General features: G+C 41.1%; 2 protein-coding genes across 5 annotated transcripts in view; one reads left to right on the top strand and one right to left on the bottom strand.

Annotated features, from left to right (window-relative positions):
* The window catches only part of LOC110498461 (zinc finger and SCAN domain-containing protein 2), a 771,911-nt gene that overhangs the window by 434,594 nt on the left and 320,040 nt on the right, over positions 1-17,277 (top strand). The window lies entirely within an intron of this gene.
* Positions 12,053-17,256, bottom strand: LOC118941337. The gene is made up of 3 exons (XM_036953783.1): positions 16,802-17,256; positions 14,102-14,232; positions 12,053-13,917 (listed from the first exon to the last, which is right to left on the bottom strand). Exons 1-3 carry the CDS (start codon positions 17,082-17,084, stop codon positions 12,718-12,720), a joined length of 1,614 nt encoding a protein of 537 aa, XP_036809678.1. The 5' UTR covers positions 17,085-17,256; the 3' UTR covers positions 12,053-12,717.

The following is a 17,277-nucleotide window of genomic DNA, read 5'->3' as shown; positions in this document are numbered from 1 at the left end:
GTTGCCTTTCACAGGTCGGAGTGTGAATTGCACATTTTGTCACGAAAAATGAGGGGAAATTGAGAAAATAAATTGCACCACCATCTAACCCACAAAATGTATACACCACTAAAAAAACACACTTTTTTTGTCGACATTTTTGAATGTCAATAACTCTTTGGTCATATGACCTATTGACTTCAAACAAGGTTCAGAATGTCCACTCAGTGGGCCTACACATTGCACACCCTTTAGTTTGTCCATTTTCATCTCACACGTTTGTGTGGACTATAGTTATTACATTGTACTGGATCTAATATATATATTAGCATTTTACATACATTCATGCGTGTAATAATGTTTTATGACATACTGTGAAAAACTCTCTTGGCTGCTGGCTCTGTCACCTTCAGGCATGCACAGAGCAGACTGAAAGGGGAAGGGAAGCTCTTGACTTGAACCACAGGGGTTCTCTGTAAAGAGAGAGTAATAGACACACCCCTTGACTTTCAATTGGCACCCTTGAGCTGTATGTATTCTCTTCTGATTGGTCTCCATGGTGCTTAGTCAATGGGAACTCCGTTTCCGTTCCCATCATAAAGTTTTTACACAGTCTGGCTGTCTGACTAAAGTGCCAGAGGTATGAGGAGAGACATCCTCATTTGTATTTATGGGAACAAATATTTCCTAACACTTTGGATTCTATTCTTGGACAATCAGAAGACACAATGCAAACAAAATAGATAGTTACTAATTACTGTCCATGAGTAACCTCAACCTTGTGGGTGTTTGGGCCAATAAAGTGCCAACTCAATTCTCCCACTGACTAGTCTCTCAAGCCCCTATGAATGGGGACACAGGGGAATAGTTTTTAATCTAAACCAGACCTTTTTTACTGGAGAACACTAACCCCAAATTGGGGCTCTTTTCTTGACACACGGTAGCAGTTTACCAGATAAGAAGTCAAGAAGATCAAAAAGTAGATTGTTGTAAGGGTGTATTACGTCCTGTGCTGGCCCCATTGTCATATCCATTCTGGATTCTGAATGGTAAAATCATAGCTGAAATATGCCTCTATGTATGTGTATACTGTATGTGGGAATGTCTGTCCTACATGTAGTGTTGATACATGGAATAAACTGCATATATCATCAATTGCTATTGCAAATAGAAGTATTATGTTCAACAACTGACATTTTCAGATATTATTTTGACAAACACACTTTAACACACATTGGTGCTTAAAATTCATTCTCTATTGTCAGACTTGATGGGCACTGTTTTATTGATTTTTAAAATCTTATTTAACCTTTATTTAACCAGGTAGGCTAGTTGAGAACAAGTTCTCATTTGCAACTGCGACCTGGCCAAGATAAAGTAAAGCAGTTAAACACATACAACAACACAGAGTTACACATGGAATAAACAAACATACAGTCAATAATACAGTAGAAAAAGTCTATATACAGTATGTGAAAATGAGGTAGGATAAGGGAGGTAAAGGCAATAAATAGACCATGATGGTGAAGTAATTACAATATAGCAATTAAAGACTGGAATGGTAGATGTGCAGAAGATGAATGTGCAAGTAGAGATACTGGGGTGCAAAGGAGCAAGATAAATAAATAAATACAGTATGGGGATGAGGTAGTTGGATGGTCTATTTACAGATGGGCTATGTACAGGTGCAGTGATCTGTGAGCTGTTCTGACAGCTGGTGCTTAAAGCTGGTGAGGGAGATGTGAGTCTCCAGCTTCAGAGATTTTTGCAGTTCGTTCCAGTCATTGGCAGCAGAGAACTGGAAGGAGAGGCGGCCAAAGGAAGAATTGGCTTTGGGGGTGACCAGTGAGATATACCTGCTGGTGGGTGCTGCTATTGTGACCAGTGAGCTGAGATAAGGCTTTACCTAGCAGAGACTTGTAGATGACCTGGAGCCAGTGGGTTTGGCGACGAGTATGAAAGCGAGGGCCAGCCAACGAGAGCGTACAGGTCGCAGTGGTGGGTAGTATATGGGGCTTTGGTGACAAATCGTATGGCACTGTGATAGACTGCATCCATTTGGTTGAATAGAGTGTTGGAGGCTACTGTCATCTGTGATCTTTGTGATATGACTTTCTTTAAGCATGTACTGATGAAACTGTCACTTAATATTTTTTCTTAAAGTCTACAAACACTCTCCATTTATTCACTCTGTGATAGGGTTGGATCCTATATGCTACTTTTATTGTTCTCCTGTAAATGGTTCAGTCCCTATAATTTAGGCTGTGTGTAGAATGGGGCATAAAGGAAATGACCTCTACTAGATCATAGTGATAAGGAAATCAGCATACAGTTTTGGCCTGTGTATTCATTTGCCTATAACTAATCATAATTCCATTATGTTTACATAAAAAAGAGAATACTTCTCTTCTCTCTGGACATAAAGTGGAAAGTAGGGGAAATAACTCACACCATGCAGCAGGACACCTTCAGCTGTGGGGTCTTTGTAATGCAGGTTTGATAGTTATATTTTCAACAATGAATTATGAATGAACAATGAATAACAAGCTGTTATGTGACAATTAGGTCAAAAACTATATTTTATTTTTTGGTGTAGATGGCCAAGGAAGATGCACAGAACTTCCCCAACATCCCCTCCCAAATCGATATAGAACCTTCACAAAAACACAAGGAGCAACTGCGAAAAGAAATGGCTGATGATATACTTAGAATGTCTGGTATGTAATGACATTTAATTCAAAGTAAATGTAAATTCTTTATTTTTATGTGGTTGTGTGGGACAGCCACACAGTTCAGTTCATGCCTATGATTTCAGAGTTCAACAAAGCCAACTGCTTCATGTGTGCCACTGATAAAGAACCTGGATGTGGCCCAAAGACTGACTAGTAACTTTATTTAACATGTTTATAATCTTTTGACAACAGTGACGGCATGTAAGACAATATATGATATAACACAATGGATGGCTAATTTGTCATACTGCATTGATATTTGATATTATTTATAACGTGTTAGGCTTTGTTTTGCTTTAGATTGAATGTTTTGCGTGCAAACAGTGGTTCCATGTGCTGTGCCTAGGAATGAAGACAAAAGAGTTCCGAGTGAACAACACAAATAGGAAGTGTTGTCTTTGTTATTGAAAATGTATGCTATACCCCATCCACACTGAAGAGGCTCTGAAATGTACATCAACCAGGGATAAAGAGAAAGTTAATACTGTGAAATGTTTCGTACTTATTTGAAGTAAAGTGTCTGTTGACATGTTGGAAAAGATTAATTGTCTACAATTTCTGTTTAATTTGTCAATATTCAATCTTTATTCATTGATTTTCTGGCCACCATTACTGTGGTTACATGTTCAGTATATGTATTGACCAGCAAAGCCACTGCAGCCTACCTTCCTAGCTCACTCACCATCCCTGCTTTGGACAATTAATAACATGACTCTTGTACTTTGCCCTTTTCCTTTATGGTTCATGTAAAAATGTGTGAGATGAAAATGAACAAACCAAAGGATGTGCAATATAGAAGGGTCGTCAGTGGACACTCTGAACCTTGTTTGAGTCAAGTAGGTCACATGACCAAGGTGCTATTGAAATTCGAATGTAAAAAAAAGTTTGTACTTTGTTTATGCTCCCTAACTAATTCAACTAGGAATATAACATTTTGCTCACATTTCCACAAGTTTAGAAGCCTTGGAAAGCGAATCAATGTCCAAATCGTGAAAATAAGACCTGTGCAATGTTGTGCGCAATTTTTTCAACATCATGACAAGTATTTGGAGTCTGTGGCTCAAATGGCTTGAAAGCTATTGAGGTTTGAAAGCGCGAATATCCAACTTGATTTTTCCTCGGTGTTCATAAGTAGTAGCGATCTTCAAGACCCCAAAACTTTGCTTCGCCAACCGAGAGAAGCAGGCCCAAGACCTTCTCTTTGAAGTGCAAGTCTAGTTTGAAAAGACCTTGCTGGTGGTGCGTCAGTTGCTCATTCATCGTTTGCCTGAAACAATCAAGTTATTCACTAAACATTCGTCTCTCCTGATACACAGGGTGACCTCACTTTAAGACTTCTGCCAGTGGTCCTCCCAACACCAGTCTACAAGACATGAGACCAGAAAGTCCTTCTTTTACTTGCAGCCTGTAAGTTTAAATAATGGATAGGAATAGGAAGATTGATGTGGAAATGAGATGATATCATTTTTAAAACTTGAATGAAAGGAACAGCATTCCAAAACATGTTATGTATCACTGCACACTCCTAGACATTAGGTAGGTTTCCATTCAATTTGCGACAGATTTTCATTACGAATATTCCAAAATCTGCACAAAACAATAAGCGCATTTCCCCGCTGGAGATGTTTCCATCAAACATACTTTTTGCAGATAAAAGTCTGTGCATGATGCCGTAATGCACATACAAATCACTATTGCTGTTAAATTTCCATGAACCTAATAAAAATGTATACAAGTTAAATGGGTTTCCATCACATTTTCAACTCTACTGATGGTTTTGTCACAACTGCTGCGTTATATAGCAAATGTGCCCACTCTGGTTTTAGCACAGCTCGCACATACAGTGGAGGTAGGCTATCTACATCATGAGATTATTATGGATAAGAGGGATATAATTTTGTCAAACGGCGGCCAAGAATTAATCATCATGTCACCAGAATAAGACCCTCAATATTTATTGGAAAGGAGCATCTTGCACATTCACCACCCTGTGAAGCTCATCATCATTTATTTAATCTGTAGCCAAATAAACTGCATGCGTTCCCGAGTTGTAGTGGGAGGAGTTTCCACTTAGCGTGGCAAATTTGGCAGAGGAGGAGGGAGAGCATCCTGGAGTGCTGGATAGGAGGGAGGATGTAAATTATGCGTTGTATGAACCATTTACCATAGCAGGGGTGAAAAGGGCAATAGGTAAGGCTGGGTTAACTTCACCTGGGAAAGATGAGGTGTGCTATGTTATGTTGTCCCATCTTAATGATGAGGCACTGGGTAAGGTTTTGGTGTTGTACAACACAGTGTGAGAGGAGGGGAAACTACCAGGCAGTTGGAAGGAGGCAGTAGTGTTACCAATCCGGAAGCCAGGGAAGGACCCAACAAGGCCAACAAGCTATCGTATTGCCACATCAGAGTGGGTTCAGGAAGGGAAGGGAAACTATGGACCCAGTACTATGGACCCATGTCTGTAGGTCTCTCTGTTTCACTCTCTCTTTGTGTATTGACCTCTCTTTTGTTTGAGCACCTCCATATCACTTTGTCCTCACCTGTGAGTATTGTTTTTGGTTATGGTGTTTGTGTTTGTTTGCTGGTGGGAAAAGGGGGAAGCAAGACAAGTCGCCCATGGGCATACACTACCCGTAGGTAAACTTTGTTAAATACACTAGTTAGAACTGGGCGGACCACCCACTGTATTTTTTGGTTGGTTAGTTAGCTGTTGTTGAAATAGGCTAGTCTAGCTTAGGGGTGTTTTTGAATCCTTATTATTTCTTTCCTTGGGTCCAGCTCAGCCCCTTTTCCTGCTCCCCCCATTACCGTGTGTTTTCCAATAAACCCCGAGTTTGACGGTAGATTTCAGTTGTCGTGGTTATTTCGTTCTCACTTTTACTTTTTCACTATTATAATTTGCATGAGTTATGTTACGGGTCTCGTTACCATCTCCCCTAGACTGTCGGGCCAAAAGGGATTCGTAACAATGTGGAAGGAGGGGTTGTTAATCAAGCTTGACATTATGGGGGTAATAGGAATAACAAAGGATTTCCTGTTTGGACGGTCTATCTAGGTGAGGGTGGGAAAGTCTCTGTCAGGCAGCTACCTGGTGGATAACAGGTACACCACAGGGGAGCGTGATTAGTCCTCTGTTGTTTTCAATCATGATCAATGATGTTTACACTCAGGTACAGACGGATTTTTAGGAGGTTGTTATTTGCAGATGATGAGGCCTTATGGAAGAGTGGAAAAAAATGTGCCATATATAGTCAGGAAAGTACAGGAAGCAATTGATGAGGTAAAGCAGTGGGCATTCATGTGGGGATTCAGGTTCTCTGTAAAGAACTCGGACAGTGTTCTTTACCAGGAGGAAGGTGGGAGATGAGGTATGCTTGAGGTTATATATGGGAGAAACTTGGAGAGAGTGGGGGCCTTCAGGTTCCTAGGGGTGTACTTTGACACTAGACTGACCTGGGCAGAACACATTGAGAGAGTGGTGGGAAAGTGTAACAGGCTGACTACACGCTCGCGTTGCGTGCACCACACTCGTCGCACGCGCCAATGAGCATCTGCATTTGCCAACGGATAAAATAGAAGACAGTTCTATTTCGGACGCAGATCTCGCTGCGATCCCTGCCTCTCCTATCCCCTCATTGGTTTATAGAAGCAGCTACCAAAGTGCCATCTACACATTGATTACACCCAACGTGGGTGACTGAAAGACGAACAAGGCCAGTGCCGGTAATGCACCAAATTTATGAAAGTTGCCAATTGCAATATAAAGTCAAGAGAAGAAAAAGCCTGGAAGGAATAGAGATGACTAGAAACGATTCGGTTGACCGTTTTATGTGTGGATTAATTGGCGGAGTAAAGGACCTTGTGCATTTCAGGTAAAATAACAACTCAATGTTTATATCCCAGGACAAATTACCTAGCAACAGCAAGCTAGCTAAATAGGACAAATTAGCTAGCAAGTGCAAGCTAGCTAGCTAAATTACCATAAATGTTTAATGCTTTTCTACCTGTCCCCAAATTAATATAATTGGTTCAGAGTTTATTTTGATATTTTAACCTGCGTGTCATGATCGCGTTTGGTGTGGGGGGACAAAATACATTTATGCATGATAGCGCACAATGGTGCACGCGCGCAGACGGTTTGGGTTCCGTGTAAGAAGGTGCTAAATGTGATGCACTGTCTGACAGGGAAGGAGTAGGGGGCTGGGCATTCCTCATTGAGGACCATGTATGATGCATTGATCCGATCTGTAATAGACTATGGCAGTATAGCGTATGGTTCAGCAGCCAGGACATCATTGGAAAGGCTAGATGTCATACAGGGCCAAGGACTCAGAATATGTAGTGGGACATCGGACGTCCCCAGTGGAGATGGGGGATATACCATTGCAGATTAGGATACAGCAGCTGGCAATGAATTATTGGGTCAACCTACAGGGACATGGGGTGTCTCATCCTACAAAAGGGATTTTACAGGCATGCTGGGAACATGAGCGAAAACAGAACACAAGCTTTGGATGGGTGGGTAATACCCAGGCGAAGGAGATGGGACTGTATGGAGGGGAGTTTAGTCCAACGGTAGCTATTCCTGTAAATCCTCCATGGCTACTCCCGCCTCCAGTAGTTGATCTAGAAGTGTTGGAGAGATTACAGAAAGATAGGGAGGGCGTTGATCCATCTGATTTGTTTAAGAGACGTCTGGATACTTTGTGGCCATTTACAGTGATGGTTCAAAAGATCCAAGGTCAGGACGCACTGAGTCAGCATTTGTAGTGCGGGTATGTGGTGTGGAAGTCAGAAAACATATTACAGATTATCTGGCTGTATATAAGGCGGAGCTGTTGGCCTTGCAGTGGGTGGAGGAAGTCAAGCCAGACAGAGTAGTTATTTGCTCTGATTCATGTGCAGTGTTGATGAGTCTCCAGTCCTTTCGGTCACATAGCAGACAAGATCTGCTGTATGAGGTGCTACAGATGGACAGATGGGTATACAGATAAGATTTACTTTAGTCCCAGCCCATGTGGGGGTGGAGGGGTACGAGGCAGTTGATGTACTGGCTAAACAAGCGCGTAGAAGTAGGGATGCTGATGTTGTAGTTTCAATGAGCAAGGCAGAGGCAAAAAGCCTGATATGGACAGTGATTGTGCAGAGATGGCAGGAGCAGTGGAATAGAGATACTAAGGGCAGGCATTTATTTCAAGTACAGAGGAAAGTCGGGGAGGGGAGGACGGCAGGAAGAGACAGAAGAGAGGAGGCTATATTTACAACATTAAGGGTGGGACACAGCCAGTTGAATAAGACCTTACATGTGATAGGAAAGCATCCAACAGGAAAGTGTGATTATTGCCAGGAAACAGAGACCGTGGAGCAGGTATTGCTACAGTGTGGACAGTATCAGAGGGAAAGCGAGAGGCTGAGATCTAGTATGAGGGAGAAACAAGACATTAGTTTAAAGAGTACATTGAGTAGAACATCATTAGATATAGTCTCAAATATTTTGTTATCTTTTTTAAGAGCAACGGGGCTGGCAGGTAGGATTTAGATTCTTCCTGCCCTTGGCCCACACTCTAGTACAGTAGGTGACAGTAATGCGCCATAACGTTGGATGCCAACCACCGATAAACCCCCACCGAAGAGTTTCCACTACCATTTCTCACATAATTAATTTGAATGACACAGACAGATCCCACCATGTCGAATGAACAAGTTGTCAGTAGGTATTTATAAAATTGTACCGGCATTTCATGTTTCCCATGAGCCCAGTCAAACAATTAATCCACTTGTGTCAGTGGTTAGCGTTGTGTAAATGAACCTATGAGCCCCAAATGAGTGGAAGATGTAGGCATCAAACAGGGATTGGGTGTTGATTGATATAAATTGCTATAAAGTATACAAAATAAATGGTGTGTGTGTGCAGTTATTACTTAAGTAATGAGTCACTAGTCCATGTCCTTTAGTAGTGATCTTCATTTGTAATATTTTATACTTGTCTAACAATGTTTTAACTCGACCCAAAGGTAGACCATTATTGTGTGTGTGTGTGTGTGTGTGTGTGTGTGTGTGTGTGTGTGTGTGTGTGTGTGTGTGTGTGTGTGTGTGTGTGTGTGTGTGTGTGTGTGTGTGTGCGCGCGTGCGTGCGTGCGTGCGTGCGTGTGTGTGTTGTCACCTAAAATAGCTGAAGAGTGTCAGTGCATGTGAATATCTATTGATCAGCTCTGGCACTGTCTTACAGATGGATCTGTGTTAACACCACTTAAAACATTGCAATCTGAGGGGGCACAATCTGAGGGGGCACATCCAGTTGAGCTTAGTCTTTAGTCTGATGTTTGGACTGTTTGGTTCATGAAATAATATAACTACATTTGAATAATCAATATTATCTTATGAAATCTTATCTTGTGAAATAACACATATTTAGACAATAGTGCTTTGTTTCAATGTGCTATTTAAAAATGAATATATTCTTGTCCATTGATCATTCTCTGGCATTCTGGGATGTATGTTCTGAAATGCAGGCAATGCAAATTAATCATTTTAAATTCAACATTGTATCTTGATTGTGTGTGTAGGAAAGGGAGGGGGTGCAAATGGTATAGACAGCAAAAATATGCAAGCAACATTATAATTGGGATGACACTGAAAATAAGGATTACATAAATAATTACCCAGCTGCTGGGTCAATCCCCAAACCTAATGTGCTGTGTTTATGTCCAATCCAACACACTGGGTTGTTTAACCCAGCAAAATAGTCTAATTTACCTAGCAGTTGGGTCAAGCACTCAACCCAAGGTGCTGGGTTAGATGCACAACTCAAACCCGTTGGGTTGAATTAACCCAATGCTGTTTTTGGCCAATATTGACCCAGCGCTGGGATGTCGAAATTACTTACATTTGGGTTCCAGCTGTGTATTTCATCTGCGCATGTGCTAGCACCAGCCTAGTGAGCCACCGTCTTTAACGCGAATTAAATGCGTCGGAAACAACGGAATGTATACGTCTTACAAGTCGTTTTCACATACAAACGTTATATGTCCGAACTCAGAATCAAAAATGCCTCCCAAAAATAAATTTCGCTGTGGTAGAACGTTTACTTTGATCGCCCATTTTCTGTACATCAGAGTGCCATCAGGTAGCCTAATTTCAGATGCGTCCATGTAAACAGCATTATTAGGGAAATCGTTCTTCTCGTTTTAATCGAACTATATTAATCTGATTGTCTGCAATAATCGTATTAGTGTGTGCATTTTTCCGCACTCATTGACCTGATGGCCTCTAAAGCAGTGTTTGGCCACCCACTCAGTTTCCAGTGACCGATTCTGCCACATCCCAGGGAAAGAAGAGAGCAGAACCACACCTCCAAATCCTTAGTGATTGGCAAATTGTGTGCAAAATGTTTTTTTTTCCCCACTTTGAATCCTTGATCTTCAATGTGTATTGATCCCTACTAACCAGCTTGGTAAAAGCTAGGCTTGTACTAGCTGTGCTGATGACCATTAACGTGTTTTCTCTGCATCAGGTCTCACTGAGATTGGATTCCCAAAGAGACATGCTATTCAAATCAAATGTATTTATAAAGCCCTTCTTACATCAGCTGATATCTCAAAGTGCTGTACAGAAACCCAGCCTAAAACCCCAAACAGCAAGCAATGCAGGTGTAGAAGCATGGTGGCTATTCATCTGCCCATGATTGCATTATCTTAGTGTAAGTCGATCCAATTGATATAGTACTGCTTCTAATAATAGAAGCTTGTAAAGAAAATAAAATCCTTTTAACTAGCCTTTTTTTCAGGTGCAAAGCCCTTGTGTCCTGATTCAACAGAACTCCCTTGGTGAGTCATGTAAATTTTCTCCCCCTTCTCTCTTGCTTATTCTCCCTGTCGCTCACTCAATACACAGTAAGTGTATGAAAAGTCAGCAAACTCAAAAGGTTGATGGTCCTCTGGAAGTCCTAAAATATGTCCACGACCGCCGTATTGGTGGAGGACACAAAATATGTACAGTGCCTTCAGAAAATATTCATACCCCATGACTTATTCCACAGCCTGAATTCAAAATGGTTAAAAAATTATGTTTCTCACCAATCTACACAAAATACCCCATAATGACAAAGTCAAAACATGTTCTTAGAAATGCTCTCTAATTTATTGAAAATTAAATACAAAAATATCTAATTTACATAAGTATTCACCCTCCTGAGTCAACACTTTGTAGAAGCACCTTTTGGCAGCGAGTCTTTGAGATTTCCACACCTGGATTGTGAAACATTTGCCCGATATTCATTTCCAAAATCATCAAGATCTCTCAAATTGGTTGTTGATCATTGCTAGACAACCATTTTCAGGTCTTGCCATAGATTTTCAAGCAGATTGAAGTCAAAACTGCAACTCGTCCACTCAGGAACATTCACTGTCTTCTTGGTAAGCAACTCCAGTGTAGATTTGGCCTTGTGTTTTAGGTTATTGTCTTGCTGAAAGGTGAATAAATCTCCCAGTGTCTGGTGGAAAATAGACTGAACCAGGGTTTCCTCTAGGATTTTGTCTGTGCTTAGCTCCATTCCATTATTTGTTTTATCCTGAACTCCCCAGTCCTTAACAATTACAAGCATACCCATAACATGATGCAGCCACCACTATACTTGAAAATATGGAAAGTAGTACTCAGTAATGTGTTATATTGGATTTGCCCCAAACATAACACATTTTTTTGCAGTATTACTTTAGTGCCTTGTTGCAAAAAGGATGCATGTGTGAATATTTGCATTCTGTACAGGCTTCCTTCTTTTCACTCTAACTAGGTTAGTATTGTGGAGTAACTACAATGCTTTTCATCCATCCTCGGTTTTCTCCTATCACAGCCATTAAATTCTGGAACTGTTTTAAAGTCACTATTGGCCTCATGGTGAAATCCATGCATGTATCTTTGTAGTGACTGGGTGTATTGATACACCATCCAAAGTGTAATTAATAACATCACCATGTTCAAAGGGATATTCAATGTCTGCTTTTTTATTTATCCTTTTTTTTTTGTTTTCTACCAATATGCATCTTTGCGAGGCATTGGAAAACCTCCCTGGTTTTTCTGGTTGAAAATTCACTGCTCGACTGAGGGACCATATTATCTGTATGTGTGTGATACAGAGATGAGGTAGTTATTGAAAAATAATGTTAGACTACTATTGCACACAGAGTGAGTCCATGCAACTCTTTGTGTCACTTCGTAAGCACATTTTTACTCCTGAACTTATTTAGGCTTGTCATTTCAAAGGGGTTGAATATTATTGACTCAAGACATTACATTTTTTATTACATTAATTTATTACATTTCCACAAAAATATAAATCCTCTTTGACATTATGGGGTATTGTGTGTAGGCCAGTGACAAAAAATATATTTTAAATTCAGGCAGTAACAGAACAAAATGTGGAAAAAGTCAAGGGGTGTGAATACTTTCTGAAGGCACTGTAAATGGCTCCTAGCCTCCCATTCATAGGCTACTTTCTGTCCCTGTATTGGTTATAAAGCGCTGTCTGGTGTATGCAGAAAAGGGTGAGATCAAATGTGATGTATACTAAAAAGAGATTCAATGTAAGTCAGAATGAAGAAGGTCAGAATGAAGTCCCATTTTGTGTTAACTAAATAAAACACGTTTCAAATACACCATATGAAAACCACACATACACGTCTCAGCAAAACATCTGCATGAACTTGATAAACTGCATTCATTTTCTCATTAAAAGTCTTGAATATAATTAAGTAGTTGAATGTAAGTAATGAAACAGGCATTTGTGAACATCAAATAGCCTACACAGTACAAACACAATATATATCACACAATGTCTGGATGCAATATTCTACCCAGGAATATTAAACAATCTGAAATCATTTACTCTCGTTATTCCACATGCATCTGTGGATCTTTTCCACTGACAACAATTAAAATGAATCTTGTCTTTAATGCAGGGTTTGATCTAAACATCAGAAGCTATCAAGTGGAATGGTTACTTTCTATGTTATACAGTGGAATGTTTTTTCTGCTGGTGTATCCTGAGGTATCTCCTCTCTGAGAACCTCTTCCTGCAGTGCGTACAGGCAAACGGCCTCTCTCCTGTGTGGACCTTCAGGTGCCTCTTCAGGTTTGACGAGTGTGAGAAACTGGCCCGACACAGGTGGCAGCTGAACGGTTTCTCCCCTGTGTGGACCCTGTGATGCCTCTTCAGGTCACCAGCCTGGGCGAAGCACATGTGACACTGGGTACAGCTGAAGGGTTTCACCCCTGTGTGGACCCTCTGGTGGATCTCCACCTTCTGGAGGCAGCTGAAGCTTTTGTTACAGAGCTTGCAGAGGAAAGGTTTATCTTTACTATTGCCTGACGTGGCTCCCCCTCCCTGAGTCTCGGCTCTAGCCCTGTCGTTTGAGTTCAATACCTGATCGGAAGGCCCCATCGACATGGACACTGGGTCGCGACGCCTGAGCTTGTGTAAAGGGGAGTGGGTCGAAACATATGGATTTGTCTCTAAACTTTCCCTGTAATCTAATAAATCTCTGCCTTGTGAGTGTCCTTCTCCTAAGTGAGTCTCGTCTACATTCCATGTCAGAGGAGCGTCACCCTCCACTTTCACAGTCACCTCATCTACGACTATAATCTCCCCTTTCTTATCTAGGCACCCTTCAGAGTATACACTACTACTGTACTGGTTCCAGTCCCCTCTAGACAGATAAGTCTGTGTCTCTAAACCCAAGGGCATGTTGCCAGGGTCCATCTCTGTAGTGTAAGAACAAGACGGATCATTGCCAGTCTCTAACACATCACCTGCGTCCCGATGGGAATGAACGGTCCTTGGGTTTGGATTACCATAAAGTAAATACTCTGAGCCGGGAGCAGGATGACAGCCCAGTGGTCCCAGCTGCAGTCTCTCTGTGTCTGATCTGTGGTCAGATCCTGTGTGTAAAAGCCTGTGTGTTACAGTTAAAGTCTCTGTGTCTGTCTCTGACTTGAGGACGGCGGTTGGTTTTCCACCGAACTCCGTGATGCTGCATCGGGTCCTGGGCTGGGGTGAGGTGGCGATTATCTTTGTGGCTACAGGGGGCACTACGCCAGCCTCTTCTCCAGTCTGGATGTCTCTGCTGTGTCGTGGGTCCTCCTCTCCTTCAGTCCTCTCCTGCTTGACCAGAGACAATCCTCCATAACCTGCAGCCTTTGCATCTGCAGACTGACAAGAAGAGAGGTTATTATCAGTACATGAGTTGGTTAACAATGTTGTCGTCACAAGCTCCCCTTTGGCAGATAAATAAGAATGTACATGTAAGCAAGTGAATAGCTGAAGGGAGCCTTTCTGAAATAAACAGGCCACATTTGATGTAGTGTAATTTTTTAAGTTACACTATGGCACTAACCTCTATCACAATAACATGCTGGGTTGAGGTTCCACTCCCCTCATCTACAGCTATGGGTTGGTCATCTCTCCACGAGACATGTTCTGCTGGCTTCACAAAGCTCCTGTGGCCTCCAGTGAGATGTCCTCCATCTAAGAGAGTGATTGGGGGGAAAGGGGTGGTTAGGTTAGCTACTGTCAATGCTCAATGATATATTGTACACTATTGACACTGTCTACAATTGGCAAGGATGTAAGCATGGCTGGACTAGCACATCTGGGGCCCCGGGGCACCTACAGTGGGGTCTGAAATTATTAACACCCTTGATAAATACTAAGCAATTTAAAAAAGGGGGGAATTATATTATTTTCTTACAATTGCTCAGATAGAGGTTTTGTTTAACAAGTCATAAAAAATTGTACACTCGTTTTCAATTCCTTTCAATACCCTACCTTGCGAGGATAACGGCGCATAGCCTTTTTCTAAAATGTTTTATGAATTGGAGAACACATTGGGAGGGATCTTAGACCATTCCTCCATACAGAATACTTCCAGATCCTTGATATCCTTTGTCTGCGGTTATGGACTGCCAACTTAAATTCAAACCAAAGGTTTTCAATGGGTTTCAAGTCCGGAGACTGTGATGGCCATTGCAAAATGTTGATTTTATAATTCTTTGTGATTTCTTTGTGGATTTTGATGTGTTCTTTGGGTTATAGTCTTGCTGGAAGATTCACTTGCGGCCATGTTCGAGGCAACCAGGTTTTTGGCTAAAATGTCCTGGTTCTGGGTAAAGTTCATGATGCCATTGACCTTAACAAGGGCCCCAGGACCAGTGGAAGCAAAACTACCCCATAACATCAAAGACCCACCACCATATATTACTGTAGGTATGGGGTTATTTTCTGCTCATGCATCCTCATTTCAACACCAAGCCCACCACTGGTGTGCCTGGCCAAAGAGCTCTATTTTCATGTCATCCAACATATGTAAACGCCTGGAGTTTGCTAAATGGCACTGGCACTTGGATTGGAACCGGTGCTTTGGTCAGATTACATGAAAATAGAGCTTGTGCATGCCCGTTTGGTGATCCGGCTCTGGATATCAGGTAATAATTCTCATAAATTCTTGATATGCTATCAATTGATTGATTGATTATGTTCCATGCATCACATTATTTTAATTGAGTATGACAATAGGAAATTAAGTAAATCAAGAATCTGGTTAGAATATGATATTGTATGCAAGAATAATTTGTTCTTCATTGACCTGCCTGGTAAAATAAAAATGTTTTTCAAGATAGCTAAGTAATTAGGGGAAGTATGGCACACTATCCAAAAACTGACCAAGAACCAATTCTGGGCAGTGGTGTAAAGTACTTAAGTAAAAAATACTCCGGCAGACAGAATTATGGTACAATTCACGCACCTATCAATATAACGCAATGTCATTCCTACTACTTCTGATCTGGCGGACTCACTAAACCCAAATACTGAGTTTGTAAATTATGTCTGAGTGTTGTAGTTTGCCCTATCTGTCCGTAAAAAAATACAAATCATGCTCTCTGGTTTGCTTAATATAAGGAATTTCATGTATAGTATTTAAGTATGAATATTGAGTACCTTTTTCCATTACTGTACTTCATGGGAAACTCCAACCAAAACTATATTTTGGTATTTGTTTCATTAGTCCATTGTTGATATATGCAAAACATTTTGGGACTGTCAGCAATCAAGATTTCAAACTTGATTTCAAACACAGCCGGTATGATGCATTTTAAAAAAACAGATACTTTTAGACTTTTGCTCAAGCAGTATTTTACTGAGTGACTTACACTTTAATTTGAATACTTTTCTATCAAGGTATCTTTACTTTTACTCAAGTATGACAATTGAGTAATTTTTCCACCATTGATTCTGGGCAAGACATCTAAACACATGCGCAGTGGAACCTAGCTAACTTCCAATACATTAGAAATAATTTCACTACAGAGGCAGCAAAACTGTACTTCAATGTTATGCTACTCCCCTACTTAACATACTGCTTGACAAGTTGGGCCCAAGCTTGCTGTACAACATTAAAAACCCATTCAGTCTGTCTACAAACAGGCTCTCAAAGTGCTTGATAGACATCATCCCTGTTACATCCTCAGATCTGAGAAACGCTTGCGCAACACACCAACGCATGTCTTGTATTCAAGATCCTAACCGGCCTGGCCCCCCCGCAACTTAGTACTTTTGTGAAACAGAAAACCCAAACCCATGGTAGCAGCCACAATGTCTCCCATGAGAAGTGACAGTATAGTTAGTTCCCTTAAGGAAAAGCACCTTTAGTCAAACTGCTTTCTCTGTGAGACCTTCCCATGTCTGGAACATACTGCCATCAGAAACACATAACTGCACCATCACAAAAACATAGAGACATGGCTAAAAGACAATCAGACTTGTGAACACAATCCCTGGCTGTGTATTGCCGCTTTCCATATTATCTGTTGTCTGTAGTTTGTGAGGTGTGTAAACACTGTTTGTTGCTTTTATTTATTGTGTTTTGTTGCTTTTTGTGCTACGTGTGGCTTGTCCTGTGTTGCTTTGCATGTGCTCATTGCTAATTTCGTATCTGTATTGTAATTAGCCCGCTGACCAAAACCGGCACTTTTACTGAAACAATGATTAATGTGCACTGTCTCTGTAAAAAATAAACTCGACATTCTGGAAAATGTACCTCTTGCCATTCCTCTGTATCGGTCGAGGATCTTGACACTACTGGGACGACTGTCGAGGACGCGCTTTCGCGTTGTCCTCTCGGCGCGCTCCCGTGCCACCTTAATTTCCAGTAGCTGTAGTTTCCTCCGCATTGCTTTGTTTTCTTTTTGGCTTTTAGTTATTTCTAAACGAAATACTGCATAGTCGTCGTCTACGAGTTTACAGATCTCTGCCACGGCTGCATTTGCTAGCATTTCCATGATGGAGGCTATTTGAGTGTGAAAAAACATACAGTTAGCCATTGTTAGCGTTAGCTATAAAATATCAACCAAGTCCTGTCTACAACGCGAATGAAATACTACCTGATGTAAGTATGTGATTATGTGCAGTTAAGATTCATTTTGATATATAGGGTGTTAATAAACGACTAGATCAATTAAAACCCTAACGTGGAAATTGTTCTTCCGTTTACACGGAAAATAAAATATCTCATTG

This window comes from Oncorhynchus mykiss, chromosome 19 (genome assembly GCF_013265735.2).
Source record: "Oncorhynchus mykiss isolate Arlee chromosome 19, USDA_OmykA_1.1, whole genome shotgun sequence".
NCBI classification, from domain to species: domain Eukaryota; kingdom Metazoa; phylum Chordata; class Actinopteri; order Salmoniformes; family Salmonidae; genus Oncorhynchus; species Oncorhynchus mykiss.
The sequence above is the reverse complement of the archived record's forward strand: the minus strand, read 5'-3'. Positions and strand labels throughout refer to the sequence as shown.